At 31.5% G+C, this 23828-nt stretch overlaps 3 protein-coding genes across 4 annotated transcripts; 1 reads left to right on the top strand and 2 right to left on the bottom strand.

Moving 5' to 3' along the window:
* The first annotated feature begins 22 nt into the window (after positions 1–22).
* LOC126769668 (serine/threonine-protein kinase PAK mbt) lies at positions 23–8268 on the top strand. 2 transcript variants are annotated; one of them, XM_050488556.1, is made up of 10 exons: positions 23–279; positions 573–729; positions 989–1553; positions 1793–1899; positions 2851–3042; positions 3388–3564; positions 3986–4108; positions 5408–5572; positions 6224–6431; positions 6594–8268. In XM_050488556.1, the coding sequence occupies exons 2-9, from the start codon at positions 589–591 to the stop codon at positions 6425–6427; spliced, it is 1674 nt and encodes a 557-aa protein (XP_050344513.1). In that variant the 5' UTR covers positions 23–279; positions 573–588; the 3' UTR covers positions 6428–6431; positions 6594–8268. The 2 variants fall into 2 exon arrangements, with proteins under 2 accessions (XP_050344513.1, XP_050344512.1); XM_050488555.1 differs by having other exon boundaries at positions 6224–6443.
* A 2867-nt stretch (positions 8269–11135) lies between these two features.
* On the bottom strand, positions 11136–15106 carry LOC126769681 (26S proteasome regulatory subunit 6B). Its single transcript, XM_050488587.1, has 10 exons — positions 14965–15106; positions 14803–14895; positions 14353–14524; positions 13646–13807; positions 13179–13382; positions 12381–12528; positions 12202–12298; positions 12020–12114; positions 11756–11914; positions 11136–11274 (listed from the first exon to the last, which is right to left on the bottom strand). Exons 1-10 carry the CDS (start codon positions 14995–14997, stop codon positions 11190–11192), a joined length of 1248 nt encoding a protein of 415 aa, XP_050344544.1. The 5' UTR covers positions 14998–15106; the 3' UTR covers positions 11136–11189.
* A 2539-nt stretch (positions 15107–17645) lies between these two features.
* Positions 17646–22169, bottom strand: LOC126769695 (brachyurin-like). Its single transcript, XM_050488610.1, has 6 exons — positions 22050–22169; positions 19488–19765; positions 19129–19402; positions 18348–18446; positions 17964–18157; positions 17646–17766 (listed from the first exon to the last, which is right to left on the bottom strand). Exons 2-6 carry the CDS (start codon positions 19704–19706, stop codon positions 17662–17664), a joined length of 891 nt encoding a protein of 296 aa, XP_050344567.1. The 5' UTR covers positions 19707–19765; positions 22050–22169; the 3' UTR covers positions 17646–17661.
* Positions 22170–23828: the final 1659 nt, after the last annotated feature.

The raw sequence follows: 23828 nt of genomic DNA, 5'->3' as shown, positions 1-23828 counted from the left end.
TGGAATTTACATTATTTTAGTATTCTGTTCTCGATTGCATTCTTGAATAGTTTTGTATGGTATTCATTTGGGTGAGGTGATGTGTTTGTAAAACAAAATTTTAAATAGTTACATCAAGCAAATTTTCTGAGCTACAGTCTGTATTTATTGGAAGTATTGATACACACAATTTCTTTGCAACAATTTGTTTTATTTGGTAATATTGTGTATTTGACATGGCTACTAAGAATTTTATGGAAGTGAAATTAAATTAACAAGGTGTGTTTGGTGCAGTGCAAGGTAACTACTTAGTGATTTGTATTGGCTTTTACTTTTGATATAGAACTTTCTATAAAGCGTGTAATGTGCATAAACAATTTTAATCCAATGATTATTCATGGTATTTGGCTTAAAATTCACTTTCCTTTCGTTGTAGTTGTTGTTGTCATTTTAACTTCATACTCGTACTTACTTCTTATAATTACATTATATTCAGTCAAATTTAGAGTTTTACAAGGTATAATAGCATAATAATATTATTTTAACTGAAGGCAGTAATTGTAACAAATAATTAGATACTTTTTTTGTTATAGATAAATTGTATGCATTATGTTTTCCAAGAAAAAGAAGAAGCCACTAATTTCTCCACCAAGTAATTTTGAACACCGAGTTCATACAGGTTTTGATAAAAGAGAAGGAAAGTTTGTCGGTCTCCCTCTTCAATGGGCTTCCCTTGTTGGCAATAATCAGGTAATAATTGTGATGATATCTCATTTTTTTTAAATATAGTTTTAATTTAAATATAGCTGGTCAAATTAACTTATATTTGAATTTACAAATTCAAACATGACTAAAAAACATAACATAAAGCACAAATAAAAAAAAAACCTGTTTATTCTAATATATTTATTTAATTTTGAATTTTACTGTATTTTCAACTTAAAAATTCTTAATATTTAGTTCTCAGATTTCCAACTTTATTAACCTTTAGTAATCATTTCTGTTTTAGATATTAAAATCCACAAATAGGCCATTGCCATTAGTTGACCCCTCTGAGATTACTCCGACCGAAATATTAGATTTGAAGACTATTGTAAGGGGTGAACATCGCTCTTCCTCAGTAGCTGCTTTGTCGAGGCCTGTATCTGCAAACCCTTTAACACAGCCAGTACAGAATGGGGTTATTTTGCCGAAAACTTCTAATGTTGCAAGATCAAACTCACTCAGGAGTATGAGCCCACCAAGAATTAGGAGAGATCTCCGTAATCAACCAAACATTCCTCCATCAGTGCCTGAAGAGTCGCCTCCTGTTCCTCCAGCTCCTCAACAGTATCCTACTCTAAGACGGGAACAAAGTAATTATGCTTTGAACAAGCCTGTGTCTGATTCGCCTGTTGAGTGGTCTCACTCTCATGAAGCTACAGTGAGACCAGTGACAGAAATAAATGACAATCAACTGGCAGCTATGACATACCAAAATATACAGAACGCTAATGTACCATATCAACACAATCACCCTCAACCCCAAATGGTTCAAGGCTTGCAGCATGGTATGAATGGAAATAACAATGTTGGTGAGTTAATAGACATTTTCACTAAATACATACAAATCATTGACTGAAAGTAAGGGCACTTAGATTTTGTGCCAAAGATAAATATGTGAATAGATGGTTTCTATTTAATATTTTATCTTTTAAAAAGAAAATAGATTTTTTTCTCAATTTTAAAAATGTTTTTTTTTGAAAAAAACATTATATAAAGTTAAAATGCTCATTACATAGTACTGTATTGCAAATTATATATTTTTTTCCAGGTGACTCATATCCAAATACAGTACGACACCAACAGCCAGGACCTTTAGTCACACCTCACGTACCCATCACTGAATCCAAGCATGAATTGCGTTTGACGCATGAACAGGTAATAATTAATTTAAGACCTAAATACCTTACAAAGTAATAAAATTTTTATCTTACATTTACTAATATTAAAAAGTGAAAGACTATATATATATATGCAGTGAATACTTGTTTTCCAATTAAACTTTAACAGCTTCATAGATTCTATGAATTTCAAATTTAGCATATTTAGAATTTGTTTATATTTTACTATATAATAATTTTTTTTTTTAATTTAAAAAATGCTTTATATATATTTTTAAGAATAACAATATTATTATCTAGGCAGTACCTTTTAATAATATAATAGGGTTAATAACATTTTTTTAATAACTCCGTGGTATATGCCAGAAAATTATGATAAAGGAGTTTATCAATTAAACTGTTTTATTCAATGACATATTTAACCTTTCTGCGGTCTTTAAACATGATCTTAACTAAAAGATATATCAAAACCGAGGTATATTTTTGGCTATAATAATATACAATACTAAATCTGTAGGCCATATATATATTATACAGTTCATTATTAAGGGAACTGTTTAATCTTTGCAAAATGGTGTCATTTTTGTCATACACATGTCATTTTTTACCCGAAATGGGAAATTTTAAAGATGAACTAGGACATATGAACTACATATTCTCTTTGAAGCGGCGTCCTGAAAACAACCTTTATGTGTAAGCTCCCAAGGCTATAGCTCGTGACCTCGTTAATCCTTAGGTTGGATTTGTTGTGTTTTGAAAAACTGGTTTCGTATAAGATGTTATGATATAAGTATATTTATAATAATAATAAAAAAAAAAAACTAAATAATATATATATTAATATATTTTATATAGTTTTATTATTTTTTAGCTTCATGTGTCGTTAAAAACATAAATATTTAGAAAGCCATATTTTTTTATAAAAATACGCGAAATAATTTTCTGGTTAGTATTTTTTTATATTCTCAGACTATTTTTTTTCATATAGTTCCGAGCCGCTCTCCGCCTCGTGGTGAGTGAAGGCGATCCTCGTGAGACGCTGACCGGCTTCAGTAAAATCGGAAACGGTAGCACGGGAGTAGTCTGCGCCGCTACCGACACGAGGACACGACGAAGAGTTGCAGTCAAGATGATGAACCTTAAGAACCAGCATCGTAGAGAACTTCTGTTCAATGAAGTTGTGAGTACATAGTTCAGTTGTATGAGCATTGTCTATGAAATAGAAATTTTAGAAGAGTCAATGATGACTGACGAAGCTAAGATCATGGGTCTTGATATTTGCAGAAAACTCATCGAAGATAATTTATTTAAACAATCAATAGAGTATATAAGTGCTCCAAAAAATTTTAATCATTACATTCTGGCGAAATTGTTCAATGCATGTTACATACTGGGGCATACATTAATGACAAAGGGCAAGCGTAAATGATTGAGTATTGCATAATATATGTCTTAGAGTAAACATAGCCTAATGAAATTATATAAAATTAAATTATTATATATTTAATATTTTTACTTTAAACAGGTGATTATGCGAGATTATCCACATCCGAACATAGTAGAGACGCATGCGTCTTACTTAGTGGGGGATGAACTATGGGTAGTTATGGAATACATGGCTGGGGCCTCCCTTACACAAATAGTAACCCACGCAAGGATGGATCCGGAGCAGATAGCCACAGTCTGCAAACAGTGCTTAAAGGTAAACCAAACCTACCTCACTTGATCAGGAAAGCTGTGTTAGGAACATAATTAATTTTCGTTGCTTGAATTTATTTTAAAATGTTAAATACTTGCCAATATAGTAAAATTTAGCTCATCTAGATGATAATAACTTTCTCACATTTTGTGATCTAGTTCTATGCCAAGTTTAGACTTAGATATAGTTCTATTTTTAAAATAATAATAAGTAAAAATATACTAAAACATTGGCGTAAACTTATACTTATATATAAGTATGCATTATCAGTAGCGTTAGAAGTGTCGTTCCATTTTGTTATTTATTATTCTTTTCTTAATGTTGTCTGTAGGTTTGTTTTAAAAATTGCTTAATCGATACGAACGAAAATGCATAATAAGTTATCTTAATATTATAATTATATATAATAAATTTCTTTTTACAGGCATTGGCATTTTTGCATAGTCAAGGTGTCATTCACAGGGATATCAAATCGGATTCAATACTCATGACAGAAGATGGACGTGTCAAATTGTCTGACTTTGGCTTCTGTGCTCAAGTATCACAGGTAATCAAACAATATTATACTTAATTCTGAGCTCTTACAAGCACATTAAAATCACCATTTTAGACAATTAAATTTAATTGTATGTTACAATTAAATTGAGAAGGTAGATTTTACTGATACAATGGTTTGTATAACTCTTAGTAATTACCCTTTTTCTCTAATTGGATTACATAGGTATTTTAATTAAATACAATTAAATTAATTTATATCCTGTATAAAGGCCAATGAGTACTAAACTAAATTCACGTTTTTTTTTTGCATCAATATACTATTTTAGCGATTCAAAAGATGCTAATGCTTTGTAATGCATTTTTTGCATTCAAGATACACATTTGGAAATAATACATCTATAGATAGCTAAAGAGGAAGTATTTAATTAGTATAGTTAAAATATAGTTGGTATTATTAAAATAAATAGATTGATACATCATATCCACAATGTTACACATAAGTATTGAAAATCAATTATACATTATGAGGCGCCGTCCTATTCCTATCGCTCGCGCGATGATACGATGCGCTTTCATCATGCGATGAAATAATCGCGCGATAAGAAATCATGTGTCCTGTTTTGGAGCGATGCGATCACATTCGAAATGGCTGTGAACAGAGATGAACAGTTATGTGATGTCGGGCAATATTTATTTAATAATTAGCATTAAAAACGAAAACGAGGATCACATAATGTACTCGTCGATCAATATGATGCTTCGATGGTCGCGCGACGAAAACTAGACAATTACATGGTATCTTATTAGATATAAGCCGAGATGGCCTAGTGGTTAGAACGCGTGAATCTTAACCGACGATCGTGGGTTTAAACCCGGGCAAGCATCACTGAATTTTAACGTGCTTAATTTGTGATTATAATTCATTTCGTGCTTGACGGTGAAGGAAAACATCGTGAGGAAACCTGCATGTGTCTAATTTCATTGAAATCATGCAACATGTGTATTCTACCAACCCGCATTGGAGCAGCGTGGTGGAATAAGCTCCAAACCTTCTCCTCAAAAGGGAGAGGAGGCCTTAGCCCAGCATTGGGACATTCAAAGGCTGTTACTGTTATTAGATATCAGTATGTTTGAATGCACGGTTGCACGTGTGCGGTGGTTAATCAATTTCGTTTGGTGCAAATATCATCGCGCGAGAGATGGCAATAGGACGGCGCCTCATGCATATTTAAAATAAGAAGTTCAAATAAAAGGAGATTTTAAGCTATTTTACTTAAGTGGTTACATTTAAGTTGTTGGTATAACTTATTGAGGTTTCAGATTTAAAAGAATCCATTTATAATTTCAGGAATTACCAAAACGTAAATCCTTAGTCGGGACGCCATACTGGATGTCTCCGGAGGTGGTACTCCGATTGCCTTATGGCCCCGAAGTTGACATTTGGTCTCTGGGGATAATGCTTATAGAAATGGTCGACGGTGAACCACCATTCTTTAACGAACCACCGCTACAGGTACGTATCATCAGAGTAGACGTCAAGTGCCAACCTAATCATGTAATGTAATGTGAGACAGGTAGGTTTCCTGACGTCGTTTGTTTTAAAATGATAATATAAAGGATAGACACAAATTAAACACAAGCTACGTTTGAGGTAGTAAGTACCACCTTCAGGTTCTAGAGTTGATTGAGAGGCGTGCCAGGAGGCTGATAGGAGACGACACATTGGTCGAGTCTAGGCTCCAAAGTCTCGAACATCGACGTGTGGTAGCATCACTTTCAGTCTTCTATCGGATACATTTCGGAGAGTGTGCTCACGAATTACACGACTGATTCCTCCCGTCCCCTTTTACTATTGAACGGCCAGGCAAACGCGACCAAAGCGGCATAGGTACACAGTGGAAATTCCCCGCCTACGTACGAAGCGCTTAGAATCTACATTCATCATTCGCACTGCGAAACTGTGGAATGCTTTGCCAGAGTCCGTATTTCCGGATAGGTAAAATGTTGGTGTCTTCAAATCCAGAGTAAACAGGTTTCTTACAGGCAAGCGTACTACATCCTAGACCGTGTCGATGCTTAACATCAGGCAAGTCAACGGTCAAACGCTGGCCTATTAATTGTAAAAAAAAAAGTTGTCTAATGAACCGGAATGACGCTCTTGCAGGCCATGCGGCGCATCCGCGACATGCCGCCGCCGCGGCCGCGCGGCGTGGCGCGCTGCCCGGCCGACCTGCTGTCGTTCATGGAGTGCGCGCTGGTGCGCGACCCGGCGCAGCGCCACTCGGCGGCGCGCCTGCTGCAGCACCCCTTCCTGCGCCGCGCCGGCCCGCCCGCGCTGCTCGTGCCGCTCATGCCGCGCCCCGAGTGAACGGGTACACTACAACGTACGGCCGTTGGATTATTGACCATGTCAATAATTCCGCTTAAAATATTTTAAAATACCTTAACTTCTTTTTGATCTGTCGGTAGTTTAAAGTTTAAGAAAAAATCTCAAAGCTTTACAAATTAAAATCTATTTAATTTTTTTTTTACAGGATACAGAAAATGACAAGTTTATAATCATTACCTCGAAATTAATACGAAGAATCCTAAAATTTTAAAAAAAATGAAAGGAGTATTCTTTTTCAGATTATATGGAAGTAACTATATTTTTAAAATAGTTGCATGGTATTTAATTTCGTTTCAAAAGTAATAGACAAAGGTAAATACGCCATGTTTACTGCCCCAGTGACAATCATTCCACCTCTTAGCACTATAATACCTAATATTTCACACTTTTGGGTGATTAATATTATCGCTAGTGTAACTTATTGCCCTTAATGTTAGTGATAATCATATCTTTCCACCCCGTCCACTATTACCTATTTTGTATACATTATAGTACAATGCATACAAATTATATTAACAAAAAAAAATCAATATACACTTTTAACTTGTAATTATAAAATTAATTATTTAATCCTATTGTATGTATGATATTGTATGTATGATATGATGATCGTAGAATGGTGATTGAATCAGTGCTTAAATAAAATATATTATGACAGTATTATATCCAATTAAAATTGGCTAAATTGATTTTGTACTTATGTGAAATTTATTATTATTATTATTTCTAATGTTAAATCTTATGAATTGATAATTAAAACATTTTAAAATGGTGTACGTGGGTTAAATATTATTATCAATTGTAGTGCAAATATTTAAAATTATGTTGTTGTAATGTAAGTATATTAATCGTTTTTGTTTCAATTAAACATTCCAAGATATTTGACACAGACTGAAAATTGTATAGACAATTATTATTGTGTGTGTACCATTGCATTATTACTTCAATCTACTAAATGCCATATAATATGTTAAATGTTCTTAATATGATATTAAGAGAGAACCTGTGTGAAAATGAGAGCCTAGTGTGACTTTTTTATTTAAAAAAAAAAAGTTTCGAGTGATCACAGTGATCACAAAACTACTTGTACTTCTACTACTACCACATAAATTAATGACAAATAAGTCATATTACAAATAACACTCATGTTCTTTGTAACTTTACTTTAGGATAAAGTTTTACCGCATATAATGTGTCCTGAGTTTGTGTTAGTTCGTCTCATCATACAACTCGTCTTATATATGTGACTTACTATACTGTCTTGTGACAAAAACAATGTTATATATAAATAGATATATCTTATCTTTTACTTTTATAATATTTTGATAAATAAGAACTGTCATATGAAATAATATGACAGTATTTATATAATTAAACTGTCATATGAAAATTCATTAATGTCTACTCTTACTCCAGAATAATAATAATTATAATAAGTAAATAATAATCCAGTTTCGAATTGATTAATTCCGAATCAATCAGTTAATTTTAATGTTGTCTCTATTTCACACACGGCATAACATATGCGGTCAGAATTTTAACAAATATACAATGAAGATGCATTCTAAGTTCTTTTTAATTAAATAAAGAAATGTTAAAGTAGGCAGCTAGATGTAGAAATTATTAATTTATTAGTACTTAAATGTGGCATACTTATTATTCAACCTCAATCCGCCTTACTTTTTATATACAAATCAATAAAATGTCAATGTATTTATTAAAAAAAAAAACACTGTTCAATCGTAACAAATCAATATTAGAATAAAAAAAAAACTTTTTGGATATTCTATACCTTACCAGTACCTCAGTGCCGACAAGAATGTATTAGACAATTATTTTGTTGCCTTAATTAGATTTAAGTGCCTTAACAAAGCCTAAAATATAGTTCATTATAAGCACGTATTGCACTTGTTGTTTGTTATTTAATAATATAGATGCCTTAAAGTGTGATGTTTTCAATAATTTAAAAAGATAATAATAATTATTGACAAATGTATAATTATTCATTCGATATACACCGGTAAAGATTAGTAAGGGATATTTGACAATTATAGTTAACATTTAAGGATTATTAAAGGAGAAAGACCAAAAGTGATCCAAATATCCATCACTAACGAAACCTATGTTGACTTATAGTCAACTAAACAGAGAGTAACTTTTAGTATGAGACAAAAAAAATAAGCTGTCAGTAAAAAGTTGTGAATATATGAAAAATAATAATACTTTACCTTTTTTTTTTGCTTCATTATTTCTTTAAATACATTTTAATTGTGCGCAGGTAACTTTTAATGCCGGCTTAATGCTGATTTACCGATACCACTATTTTTATGCCTTTTGCAGTTAGCAAATAATGCGCTAGAGCATTGAGCACTAACATTAATCGGTTTTTACCTGAGTATCTAGTGTAGTACCAGGTACCCGGGTATCTGGTAATATTTGAAACACGAGTTGTGTTTTCATTCTTCCGGGCCTATAAATCAAAATTTACTTCAGTGAAAACCTAACACGGGACACCAAGCGGCATGACATGCGTAGTTTATTTTAAAATGTACGATGGACAGAATTTTACTTTCATTCAGTTATAACTTTTTACTAACTGCATATTTTTGCAATGTATGTAGATGTAAATATGGAACCGAATAGAAATGAAAACAACTTCGAAATCAATTTGCAGTTGAACATGACATCACAAAATACTTTCATCATTCTCAAGTGACAAATTAGAAGACTAATTATTCATAACTATGTGTATCAATTTTCATAAGGTATATGCCAAATATATTGTATTATCACATCGTTAAATAAGAACTGTTATAAAATATAGATTTTGAAAAAATTATTGTTTTTTTACTTTATATTATCCTATATATCATCTTAATACTAACGTTTCTCCATTTTTAATTAGGTATCTGATACTAACTAACCAGCCCCTTTCTAAATATAATAATTTAATAGTTACTGAACTCAATAAAGTAATGGTCATCATGGTCTAATAGGTCTTTGTTAACTCAAAAATATTTACATATTAATCCAATTTAAAAGTGTTTGTAACTTTTAGGTTAATAAAATAATAAAAAATATCAACAAAAATATTACCAAAGACATCATATAGACACTCAATTTTTTGTTTACATGCCTTTCTTAGTAGTAGTAGAATAAAATACATCAACAAACCCTTAAAGCACGACAACAGTCCCCATACAAGGGCGCGTTCCGAAACACGTTATTTGTGAATTAAAATTACCGTATCCTTAGCAATATACATGTACGTTTAGGTTATTTTCTGTGACAAAATAATCCTTACCCTCATCATAATCATAATAATTATTGTATCGATAAAAGGTAGACTTACAATATTTAGTGACAATCTTCACGTTCACGACTTTTTACTCACATAAAAGTGTTTCTTTTTTTCTGGATGTTTGTAAAGTTTTAGGGTATTTAGAAGTCGGGCCAGAGATTGAGAAATCAATAGAAAATATTGTTAGAGAAATTCAGCTTAGATGTGTTCCAGGAAGTCTGACTTCCAGGCTTAGATTCTTAGAGTCCTATTCATGTCCAACCTGATGTTCCATCTCGATGTACTGAAATGGAGGGACAAAAGAGATGTTGGTGCATTTTCGACTTGCCACGGTACAGAAATATCTTCTACATCTAGACCTGTTTTCAAATTCAAGCTCAACATGGTCCTCAGTTATAACAAAGGAAAAAAGGGTATAGATTTAGGTGATCATTGATGGCAAGCTACAACTCTCCTATTAGAAAAACCATAACATGGTATAAAAAGGTTGAAACAGACTTACTATTAGTAAACTCTACGATAATATATAATGAGATGCACCCCAAAAGGAGAAAAAACCTTAGCAAGACATGAAGCCATTGTGAAAAAACCGTTATAGCCCGAATTTGAAAACCGATCAAGTAAAATACCTTCTTTCAGCACGGTAAGAAAACCGCAATGACATGCAGCGTTATCATGATCGTTAGGATTAGCAAGACTATTGCTATTACCATCATCAGGAAGATGGCCTTCTTCATGCTCAAGTACGCCGCTGAGGCGCTTTGGGCAAAAAACATTTTTTTGTTCCATCCGATGATGCGTGGGATACTACCGAAACCTGAAGATGATAAAGGTCGACATGCTCCATTTGTACAGGCCAAAGCCAGAAAAGGTTTCAACGCAATGTAAAATTTGCAAGAAGCAATACAATATACTGTTTGTTTTTTAAAGTTTTAGTTTACCAATTGAACTTTGTTTATTTTATACAAAGTTGATTTATTTTGTGTTGTTATAGCAACAATAAAAAAAAATACATGTTTATGCTCTAGTCGAATGTTCTTCCTTTTTTTACAAATCGTTTTCCAAGACATATAGACATATATCCAAGCATGGAATGACACAATGACTTACATTCCGCTGACCAAGCATTTACTTCTATTGTCTTCATGCTTTGAGCTGACATAACTAGATTCTTGGCCATTCGATAAGTCCGAGGTCCGATCGTCCGTAGACTCAGGGCTCGAGTGCCTCATACACGAGCTCGGCAGAACAGCAGCCCGTGTACCACAAACGGTACACCGGACTATTTAAGTGTTACAATACCTACGTTATGTAAAAAGAATACCTAAGTTACCTGTTGCACACACGTTATAGTTGATTTACTAAATAATTAAAAAAACAAATGTTATATTATAAGGTTTAATTATTAATCAATTACATCAAAATATTACAATTAAATACTTATTTGTAGAATTCATATTCACATTCATCTTTCTTGATATTGTTCTTATAACCTTTTTCAAAGTCCTTGGGGAGCACAATGTACCTAAAACATGACATTACTTTTATTTGTATTGAAATAAGTTTCAACTTTCTAATAATTTTTTAAGTGACGAGGCGTGTGACGAGGCGTGTGACGAGGCGTGTGGCGAGGTATATTACTAACACGTATGTGTAAACGGTGCGTCGTCATTTGTCTCGTGTTTCACTTCGTTTTTTTTACAAAAGTCAAAGAGAATTAAGTGGCCGGGCAAACTATGTACACACATTCATTTCTCGTTCATTTCGTAAATCGTAGCAAACGAGCAGCAAATATAATTATTAAAAAAAAAAATTGTCTATGGATAACCAAGTTTATTTCTCATATTAATATAAAAAGGTTAGGTTGACTAATATAAAAAGGTATAAAAAACTCAATTTTTAAATTAATAAAATGTTTAACAGCGAAGCAGTTATTTTTATTATTTAGATTAAATATAGAAATTAATAACTTTCGTATGATTGTATAAAAGCATAATAAAACATACCTGTTCTCCCTCACGGCGTGCATGCCGGCCTCCTGACAGATCGCGTTAATGTCGGCGCCAGACACGCGTTCGGGGCGCGCTACGAACTCCTCCAAGTCCACCTCTTCAGACAGATTCATCTTAGCCGTGATGGTTGAGAAGATCAGACGTTTCTGACGCCTGAATATAAGAATGTTCTTTATGAGTTTATTTTAACGATAATCGTTTATCATGAATTTTAATATATGCTTAATTTTTAGGACATGTTGATTTTTGTAATATTACCTGTCAGGGAGAGGAAATTCAATCTTTCTGTCAAGACGACCAGGTCTCAGCAGAGCAGGATCCAGAGTGTCAGCACGATTGGTAGCCATGATAACCTAAAATTTTATACCATTTTGTAAACAAATATAAATATCATATCTTTTTTCAATGTTATTTTATGGTGTTTTCTAAGATATACTTACTTTTACATTAGTAGTCTGGTCAAAACCATCCATTTGATTCAGTAACTCCAGCAAGATTCTCTGAACTTCTCTGTCAGCTCCTGTCTGTGCATCAAATCTGAAAGAGTTATAAATAAAAATGACATAAATTTACTAGAACATCATCTAATAATTGTTATAGAAATTAAGAATTAAAGTACCTCTTAGTAGCAATGGCATCAATTTCATCAATGAAAATGATAGCAGGACTGTTTTCTTTCGCTAGGCGGAACACATCGCGTACCATACGAGGACCTTCTCCTAAATATTTTTGTACGAATTCAGATCCCACTACACGGATGAATGCAGCTGTAAAAAGAAAAACATAAGTTTTATAAAAGTCAGTTACCAATTCATTATATGTTATTAAATCGAAAAGTGAGGAAACCTGCATGTGTCTAATTTAACTGAAATTCTGCCACATGTGAATTCTACCAACCCGCATTGGAGCAGCATGGTGGAATAAGCTCCAAACCTTCTCCTCAAAAAGAGGAGAAGGTCTTTAGCCCAGCAGTGGGACATTCACAGGCTGTTACGAAATCGAAATACCATATTATCAATAGGTTTTTTTTTAAGGTAGTGGTAGTACTGTACTAACTAACCTAGTTAGGTATAATTTGTTTTAAAAATATTGTTACAAATATTAAATTATTTCTAATTATAGTTGTGGTAGCACAATTGAAAGCTATTAAAATTGAATTATTTTATTTGTTTTTTAGAATATATACAATAATTATAAAAGACTTTGTTATAATATTGCATTGACGGGTGATCCTTCCGGGTAACCAATCCGGGAATAGTAGATAACTAATTATTTTTTAAAAAAATTTATAATTATAATTATCAAAGTTTCTAGTTAATTATGTATATTATATAATATAGTATATTTTGAACTGATTTTATTAAATTGTTTGTTTCTGTATGTCAATGACATTATGAATTACATTATAGAAAATTACCTGTTGTGTGATGAGCAACAGCCTTCGCCAACATGGTTTTACCACATCCCGGTGGACCATACATGAGTACACCACGGGGTGGCTCAATACCAATTTGCCTGTAAAGCTCTACATGGGTTAACGGTAGTTCAACTGCCTCACGGATTTCCTGCTTTTGAGTGTCCATACCTCCAATATCTGAGTATTGGACATCCGGTTTTTCATCTGTGAATTAAAAATATTTAATAATATAAATATATATAGAAGTATAGACAAATTTGTTAAAAAATAATTTATGTTCATTATAGTTCAACATACTGAAATTTTGTCAAACTGAAATGAACTTTTGTAGATATTTTTTTTCATTAATGTTGAGTTTATTGTTTAATTTTATTTTGACATATTAAAAAATTATGAGTCTCACTGATAGCTCAACTGAAGTTGTTGAACATTTTATATTTATACTATAATAAGTGTGTGAGATATACCTGCTTGAAGCATAGAAATGGAGCTATCAGCCTCTGGAGGTAAGACATCCACGAGTGCATTTGAATGTTTGTGCAGAGCTACTGATGCAGATGGCTTCAATAATTCTCTGTCTATTGTAGACAGAATACGTACATAGTAATTTGAGCCAGTTGTACTTCCAACTGTGAAAAAAATATTATATTAAAGAATATTACACACGAGGCTATCAAATGATAGAAAAGCTACACATTTATACTTACAACAAACTGACTATTATTTAAATATTTTAAAGTTAATTGACATTAAGCTATTTATCAAGTCGAGATGGCCCAGTGGTAAAACGTGTGAATCTTAACCGATGATCGTGGGTTCAAACCCGGGCAAGCACCTCTGAATTTTCATGTGCTTAATTTCTGTTATAATTCATCTCGTGCTTTTCGGTGAAGGAAAACATCGTGAGGAAACCTGCATGTGTCTAATTTCATCGAAATTCTGCCACATGTGTATTCCACCAACCCGCATTGGAGCAGCGTGGTGGAAGAAGCTCCAAACCTTCTCCTCAAAAAGGGAGAGGAGGCCTTAGCTCAGCAGTGGGAAATTTACAGGCTGTTACTGTTACTGTATTTATCACTTGATTCATGAATATACAAAGAAAGTATTTTTTTTTATGATTTTTCTATTAAAGGAAAAGATATATATATAGATATATATTTAAAAGTGAATGTACCAATTCCAGTGTTTTGATCAACTGCTTCGAGAAACTGTCCTATTACAAGTGGAACTGATTGAATTCTTTTAACTTCCTCTTGGGCATGTAGATATTCTTTCTTTAAATTCCTTTGTTCGTCTTTTATGTATTCTTCTTGCACTTCCAAAAACTCTAGCATGCGTTGCAATTTCTGTAATCAATTTAAATAATTAATATTTAACAAAGCAAATAAGGTATAGCGTCGTGAATAAAGGTATTAAATTTATGAAATGGTATTTTGTAATGGTAATATTTTATAATGGTAGTTTATATATTTTATTTTGAATGATTAAGATGTTATTTTTTTTAAATATATACACGCACAAAGTATAATGGAATGGCGTCCTGCGTCGTATAAGACGTCGAACAAAATTGGCTACAATTACTCAAAAGAAGCAAAGCCTTTTCTATTCAAAATTGCTAATTTACCTTATATTTAGTATATAAATCTTCAGATTCCAATTCTTCAAAAGATTGGGGGCCTGCAAATGAAGTTCCTTTTGTGTCGGTGACTTGGTCATCCTACAAAATAAATATTCAAAATAAAATACTGAATTAGGTTTACGTAATGAATTGTTTATTACTATATACCTTTTCAGGTAGTACGATGCCAATCTCTTCCATTTTTATTATTAATTTACAATGGATAACTAATAATGCTTAGACTTCAAAGCAGATATATTTCAATTGTCAAAATATTACGCCGTCATGGTGTATGTCCTGTCAATAGTCGTTCAAACCACAGATTAAATGATATGCAATAGAAGACGATATTCATGTTGAAAAAAAAACTTAAATTTTTTATTCATTTAGTAATAATAATAATATCCTGGGACATTATTCACACACGCCCATTTAAGCAGAGCTTTTACTATGGAAACCAGACAACTGATATACTACATATACTACTTTTCTTTTGTAAATACTTATATAGATAATTACACCCAGACTCAGGACAAACAGACATGTTCATACACACAAATGTCTGTCCTGGGTGGGAATCGATCCCACAACCTTCGGCATGACAGGCGAGTATTTACCAACAACGCCAACCGGCTTGAAAAGTTTCACACCTGTTATTTAATTATTTGATCATACTCTATTATTCAAATGAAATTTACTCTTCTCTGCTTCTAGTGCTTAACGATTGTCCTGACGACGTACCAGAAAATATATTTCTGGCACGTCAACAGGATCCTCGTAACAATCAGATAATTTGCGAATGGTGAAAGGCTTATTTATCGGTCTTATTATTTTAAGACTCACTTAGATTGTAAAACACAATATTAAATGTAATACGAGTTATCTATATCAATATTATAGAGGTAAAATTAAATTGTTTGCATTTTTGTTTATAATATTGTATATTATAATATTAAATATATTATAATATTAATGGACTCAAAAATAACTAGACAAATTTTAAAAAATCTTTCGCCTACAGAAAGCCATTTTATCATCGTATAACATAGGCTATTATCATTTGTTTTCAAAAAAATTACAGATCCCTATGAAAATTGCAATAAAAAAAAGCGATAGGTATCGCTTTTTTCACGATGTGCCATACACACAAAGATAGCTCCACACATATAACCTGTAGATGGAATCTAAGAATATAAAAATAAATAAACTTTAAACTTTAAATAAATTTTGCAGGTCGTGTGCTTTATGTAATGCGAAGTTCCAGATGTCGTATTGTTTTTAAAAATAATGAAGTCAGCGATGCTGACGTCATCTTCATTACAATCTTCGTTATTCATAGTAGTAATAATTAAACACTACAACTTCTTACAATAAACCTTTTATTGAACGAATGTAAATAACAGAGTAGAGCTCCGCACTACTCGGCTACTTGTGCCGGACTACCTCGTGTAAAGACCACTACTCGTATTTATACCAAACTCGAAAGTGGGGAGCTTTACAAAAATAATCATAAAACATTTTTATAAATTGTGAACATGAACTTAACCTATTTAAAATAATGACTTTAGTAAAAGTTTTTATGAAAACATAATTAGATAACGAAAGCAAATCATCCCAAATGAATGATTCATTTGAAATGATTTGTTTTTACTAAATAATTGTAACTAGTTTTAAGAGTCACAATATCTTAAGTAACTTAAGCAAATAACTTAAATAAATGATATTGCGCCGATATATATATTATTATTTGCCCTTAGCACTTCACTGTATGGGCGAATAGATCGATTGGCGAATGTTTAAACATTAATAATTAAAAATGTACGGGATAAAATCCTTATTTTACGGGGGCGGGCAGCTAGTTATTAAGTATTACTGAAGAGTATCTGTCATTTCTAATATAAAACAATAATAATGTACATTTTTAATCTGGCAACAAGAACATTAACAGATATTTTAATGGCGGGAAATAATTTTTTTTTTAATTTTTCTTACGGGCATTGCATGGTGAGATTAAGTTCTTTCATTATTTTATATTTACGCTGATAACATGCAGAATTATCCGCATTTTTCTATCGATAACGTAAATAAAATATTCACTTAATGAGGATTTCCTCCAATAATAATTCTATTATTTCCATACGCGTTGACAGTGCGATACATCCGTCAAAATGTCAAACTATAATCAAATCGATTTATTTCTTCGTAAATTTTATTACATCCGCTTTTCTTGTGCTCTCTTTGTACACTATTATAAACCATTATTGTCCTTAATATCTATATTAAATAAAAATGTAATTTTATTGTTGATTTCTGCTATAGGTTCTTCTGACCCAGTGAAACACTGTAGTATCCTTTTGTCTGAAAGTTTTGGTTTATGGACATCTTTCTATCTACTGAAACTTTTTGCCTGTTGTTATCAGAAAAACCCAGGATGTATTTTAGAGGAAATATATTATTTTGCAAGCGCTTAGCGTCTGGCGAATAATTGCCTCTAAAAAAAAATAACATATATAATATTATATATATGATTATTGTAAATAATATGTGTTTTTATAATTAGATTAGTAGATAATACAGTTGTATTAAGGCCAAACCCTTTTTTATTTTGTTATGCAATGATGTCATATCAATCTATCATAAATATAATCTCTAAAAACTCATGTACTTTGGATATATACATACAGGTATTTACAAATTAATCAATTGCAAAGATCGTTGCAATCGAAAGAATATTTTTTTATGTTTACTATAATTTATATTTAGAGTATTTTAATGTTTGAAATTTGGTTAAGTATTTAGAAGAAATTAAATCACCTTCGTGCACTTTGTTAGCATTTTATTAAAACTTATCAGTAATATTTTAACTTAAAGATTTTGGTTAATGAAATCGAGGTATGATGTCACTCTGACGAATGCAGCGGGGAAACCAATTTCACAGCCGAAAGCAGATCCGAAAGAAGTTAACCCAATCTAAAAAACAAAATGTTTAAGTATCATGACGAAAATATATTGTAAATATCTGTAGAAAACATTTGTTAATTACATTGTTAAGTAAATAAATGTGTTTTTTAAGTGGTTATAATGATAAAAGAAATATAACATTAACAAAAGAAAAGTTTTTATGAAATTTTAGATGTTTTTATTTTAAATAGTGAATGCCCACTTACCAATACTGGTTTGTCATTCCTTTGAACGACGAGAGGACCACCAGAGTCTCCTCTGCAGGTGCTAGTTCCTCCGATTGTTCTGGTGCAAATATTTGATGGTCGGATAGCTACTGGGTAAGCCAGTGAGCACACTGAATTTGAAATTACATTCATGGTGACGTGACTCAAGAACTGATCGTTGGAAATACCACCACCTAAAAATGTTTTTTTTTTTTTAATAGAAAACGTGCATCAGAAATATACTTGGCGGAAATAAAAAAAAACCATTTTTAAATAATCAATTTGATTTTTAATCGGTTTAAAATGTAATAATATGATTATTATTTTAATGATTATTTTCTAACTATTCTTATTTTTTCTTTCACATATTGTAAATGTTCTCACCATCTTTAGTTATTCCGAAACCTGACGCAATTGCAGCTTCACCGACAAAGTTTTCGGTACTAAGAGATCCGGTAGGTAAGGCAATAGTTCCAACAGTGTCTGAAATTGTTATTAACATTCCATTTAAAATATACAGGTGGACTGACGATATAAAAAGAGTCGCGGGACGCCGTTGGATGCGGGCAGCGCAAGACCGGCCAACATGGAAATAATTGGGGGACCCGGTCCAGCAGTGGACGTCTTTTAGGTTGACATGATGATGATGAAAATATATGTAATACCGGTCCAAGATTAAAAAAACAATCGAATTACATAAAAAGTTACAAGTTTTAGAAATAATTACTAACTGAAATTATAGGTAAAATATGTTAAATGCTATAGATATGCTATAGCATAAATAACCTGTTCTGTTATGTATAACACACGCAAACAGTATTTCAAACATTGATATACGCAGACAGAAATGAGCATTTTTGAATTATTTCAATCAGTAAAATCGTTCATTAATATAATTTAGAAATTATGTTATGTTATGCAGAATGGTTAAAATCTTCGACAAATTCAAATTTCTTTAATACTGAAGCATTACACTTATTGATAATCAAAGTTGAAACTGCAATCTGAACCTAGAAGGTTAATGTGATGAACATTGATTTCTTTTACCGATTAGATGCCGCCATGAATTACGGCAGTTAGGCCATTTGATACGTTAACACACACAAACATAAAGTTCACTTCTTGAATATTTAACTATGAAACTAAATATACATAAAATACATACTGGATAGTTGTGCCTTTTTAGGCAGCCGGATGACAGCAATGTCATTTACAATAAGTAGCGGAAACCATAGAGGGTGTGTTTGGACATCGGTACTTTCAATTCTTGTACCACCGCTGAAGAGGAGGATAGAATCAAGAACGACGGTTACTCTCCAAGCTTGGTTCCTGCCATCGTACCAGCAGTGAGCAGCGGTCAGGACTCGATTAGGGCTGATGAGAGAACCGCCACATACACCTCTGCCAGATATGCCGACGATATCGCTTATCAAACCCGCCTATTTAATGCAAAGAAAACATTTTCATTATATATTGATTTTTTATATATAGTATATTAGTAAATATGAAAAGATTAAATAAAACCTGATATTTAAATTGTCCAATAGCAGCAGGAGATCCACCAGTAATTTTAGCAGACGGTGTCCTTAGGAATTCTTCTTCGGCCTTTTGGATCCTCTCACCCTCGGGGATACCGTACTTTGTTAAGTATCCATAGGCGGGATTTGCGTCAGACAAGTCATGAAGGTATGACTTGGCTGAAACGTATACGAACAAGGACACGAGAACCACTGCTAGTTTCATTGTGGAAGGAGTAACTGGGACCCTTCGTGTAATTCAACATCCTTTATATACCTTGGCCCCTTTAGATACAATTTTTCGATTATAAAAACAATTAAACAGATAAAAGTGATAAATGTACGGCTTAGTAAATAAAAAGATAATGATATAGAAAAATAATAATATTGTAAATTTAAAATGAATGAACTCGGTCACTATTTACTGTTAAATAAAAACCGTCAATGACACAAAATTTTATTTATCGATAATTTTATCTAGATCAAAGTTAAGATAAAAATGTTACTTTCATGTCTCATTTTTGCCAAAATAGATAATAAACTAGAAAGATAGTAAATAAATGAATATAAAAAAAATACATTATCAATAAATACAATTATACATAGACATATTTAGATGAACGATAATTTAATTATTATATTAAACAAATAAATAAATAAATAAATGCAGATTTGGTTTTTAAATTTTACACAATCAAAGATCAATCAAAGCCACATTTGGTATTAAATATTTCAACATTTTTATTATTATGTTACCTATTTTTTTAATACTTATATGAAATCTCGGATTAAATATTGTCGTCATTAATACGATATTGCATCAAAATTTATGTGATTAAACAATAGATTATGTTAAACAATAGATATAAAAAGTATTTACAGCAAATAAAATAAATACGTACTTGTAAGTATATAGGTATTCGATAATGTTTGTATGATAATGCGTCCAAATAGAACGAATAGGATCAAAATAAACTCAATGTGGATTTTATTATTATTATATTATAATTCGTTAATTGTTTTGTATGTAGGTAGACATCTTATCTATCTGTTTTGCCGTATTGTCAAAGGTAATCATTACAAAAGCGCCCTATTTCAACTACAAGTGCACTGTCATTACATTGGATGCAATTAACTGTAAATATAAGCAGTGTTTATTGTTTGAAGAGTGCTTATATGGATGTTGCAGCGTTACTTGTGGCGATTCACTGTTTAAATTCGCTCTTCACGACTTTTATCACGGTCTAGTATCTGTCTCACCATCGCGTATTCAAACAAATTATAAAACTGTTAGAAGTCAAAAGGACCGTTCAATTATTTTTTCCTAATTTTGGTGTTATATTACCCCTATAGAAAAGTTATTTTACCCATTATAAAAAATACTAGTAACAAGGAGGTGGTGGGTACCCTATTTGTTGTATGATGGAACAGAGAGTGCACATGTACTTGCGCACACTCATTGCGCACAATCGGCAACGATTGGGCGGCAATCCGATACAACCGGGTAGAGTTCAGGTGCAGAACCAACGGCTATACTCACTTTCCGAGGAACGAGAGTGTTAACACTGCTAACTTCCAAATTGCGGGATACTAATGAGAATTTTTTGATAGAAGAGTCCAATTATATTGTAATGCCCGATTTAGAGCTTGAAACCAGTACCTCGAATTTTGCAGCCTAATAAGCTCGCCATTAGACCAACGAGGCAGTTGAAATATCGCATAATTTAAAAAACTAACCCAAATTTCTAACTGTAAATTGTATTATGTTTTGCAGAATGTCGTAAAAAGAGTATTAAATTAAATTTGATGAGAATTAATTATGTGTGTCAAATAATTTGAACTTAAATTATCGGAAAGAGGGTGAAGGTCAATAAGAAATTTACATTACTATAATATGTATATTAAGCACCCAGAAGTGAAACTGAATTTTACTTTTTTTACTGATTTTTTAAAAATAGAACACCAAATCATATAAATTGATGTTAATAGCTCACTCAATTACTCTTAAAAATCCAAATAACACAATTGAGCACATTTAACAAATCACAAGTCGCGCCAATAATTAATTAATTATTATTATTAATTTTTTTCCCCTTTTCTGGCGTGTACCCACACTATTTGAGCGCAAAATATTCTGCCAATGTCACATTAAATATTTTGCCAGTTATCTTTCTGACCATTAACTAAATGGCGGTTATAAAATTGTGCGCGTCTTTTTTTTCTTGTATTAATAATAGAAATGTAAAAAATGTTATTGAGAAATAAAACAAAATCTATTAAAAAAATGAAAATATAAGGAAAAAAAATTTGTTAGGTTTTTCAACTGTATTTCTTATAAGTAGGCAATTACAGTACAAACAGAATATTTGATCTTGTTATTCATTTTGAAAAATGAATAACAAGATCAAATATATTCATTTTGTACGCATTTTCACTTTACAAATATTTTCCGTTTTGAAAGACCGTTTTCCATTGTGAAATGAATGCTCAGGCATCTATGATATATTTAAGTGTTAACAATTAATAAATAAACATATATTTTTATTTACAACATTGACATTCAACTTACTGTGTTACACGTGTTTTAATACAAAATTGACTCAATGTAAATATTGTTTACCACTCGTTGGATATTACTAGTTATTTAATCAAGTTAAAAAATGTTTATTTTACATGACTGCTATTTGCGATGAGCATCACAAACAATGATTCAGTACCCTATAATTTACACAAGGGAGAGTCAATCAAACTACTATTTAGAAGTCGAACCGCTTTACTGTCTTCATAACATGATCTCTCAAACATTTCCGACTCGACTCGACTCAGACTAAACCCCCTACGGACTAGTGACAACTGGCAATATAGGTTATCTGTTGTTAGACTGTTTTTCCTTATTTGCTTCAGTTGACAACTTGGTAGATTTTGTACAATGAATAGATAATTACATATATTTCTAAATTTAATATAAAAAAGCAGAAAATATTATGTCTAAGTTTTATTGAAAAATTAATTTATTTGTCAAATAATATTAATATGAAAAAACAGTAATTCAAATATTTTTTTTTTTATCTTTTTATATAATTCGACCTGAAATGTTTTCCTAGGATTAGTATATGTTTGTTCACAAGTTCACATTCATGAGGGTGTTTATTTCCAAATGTTTTTACTTATTGTAATCAAACGTAAATTTATGTATATTTTAGATTATATTTAAGAAAATTATTGATGTATTTAATAATTTTAATATATTTAAAATATTTAATCTTTGGCTTTTTTTTTAGTTTCTACAAAAACATTCAATATGTATCGGTCAGAAAATTTCGTTTTTAGAACAAGGTACTAACAAAAAACTAAAACCAATTTACAACGGAAATCGTACCTATCCTACCTATCGTACTAGTGTTAGAATACCGAGATATGTATGTAAACACTTTCTGGTACATATCTAGTCCAGGGCTAATATTTAGTCTCTGGTCCAATGTATCTGAATGACGAAAGTACAATGAGCCTTGATTGGCACCGGCTGAAGTTGTCTTAAATGCATGTTAGCGAAAGCTGGATGTGTATAGAACGTAACTATCGATATGATCATGACGTTCGTCGGGACGCAATTTGAACAGCATGTTATCAATTTCGATATCGGTCTTTAATGAACTAACGGTGACATAGATTATAAATTCAAGATATATTTTTTCATTTTTGAAGAAAATGTTTGTCTTAATTTTAATGGTTTTAATACGATTGAATAATTGATAAATTATTTGTTAATTGAAAAATATTATAAGGTTTGTGACTGTTGATCGCACTTGACGCGAGCGCGCGATGAATGTGGACGGATTTTAATAAAGTTTGGTATAGTTTCGATGTCGATTTGATTTTTGTATTTTAATTTCTGCCAACTTTATTTATAAAAATTGCCTAATCATTAACTTATAAGTACTTTACCTCTTATGATAATGACTAACAATTTTTACTTAATACTTAAACGTTAATTAAGGGTAAGTTAGCTTCTGAATTGTTAAGAACAAATATATTTTTTAACGTTGTCACATCAGAAACGTTTCTAATGACATAATTCAGCCATTCAATTCGAAAAGTGTGTCATTATGATTGTTTTAAATATTTTAAAATAAAGCTGTTAATGTCGAATTTGTTGGAGTTTTCAATAGGTATTAATGTAAAATAGAAATGACAAATCTAATACAAAAACAGCATAGTAATAAATTAAAGAGAAAAAAAAAATTTTAATTCTTTTTTTACATAGGTATATCTTCAAAATAAAATGCTCACAAAAAATACACATATTACAATGAAGTTGAAAAATTGTACAATAAAAACAGTGCGTTAG

This window comes from Nymphalis io, chromosome 7, assembly GCF_905147045.1.
Source record: "Nymphalis io chromosome 7, ilAglIoxx1.1, whole genome shotgun sequence".
Classification (NCBI taxonomy): Eukaryota; Metazoa; Arthropoda; class Insecta; order Lepidoptera; family Nymphalidae; genus Nymphalis; species Nymphalis io.
Note: the sequence above shows the minus strand (reverse complement) of the source record. Positions and strands in the feature narration are given on the sequence as shown.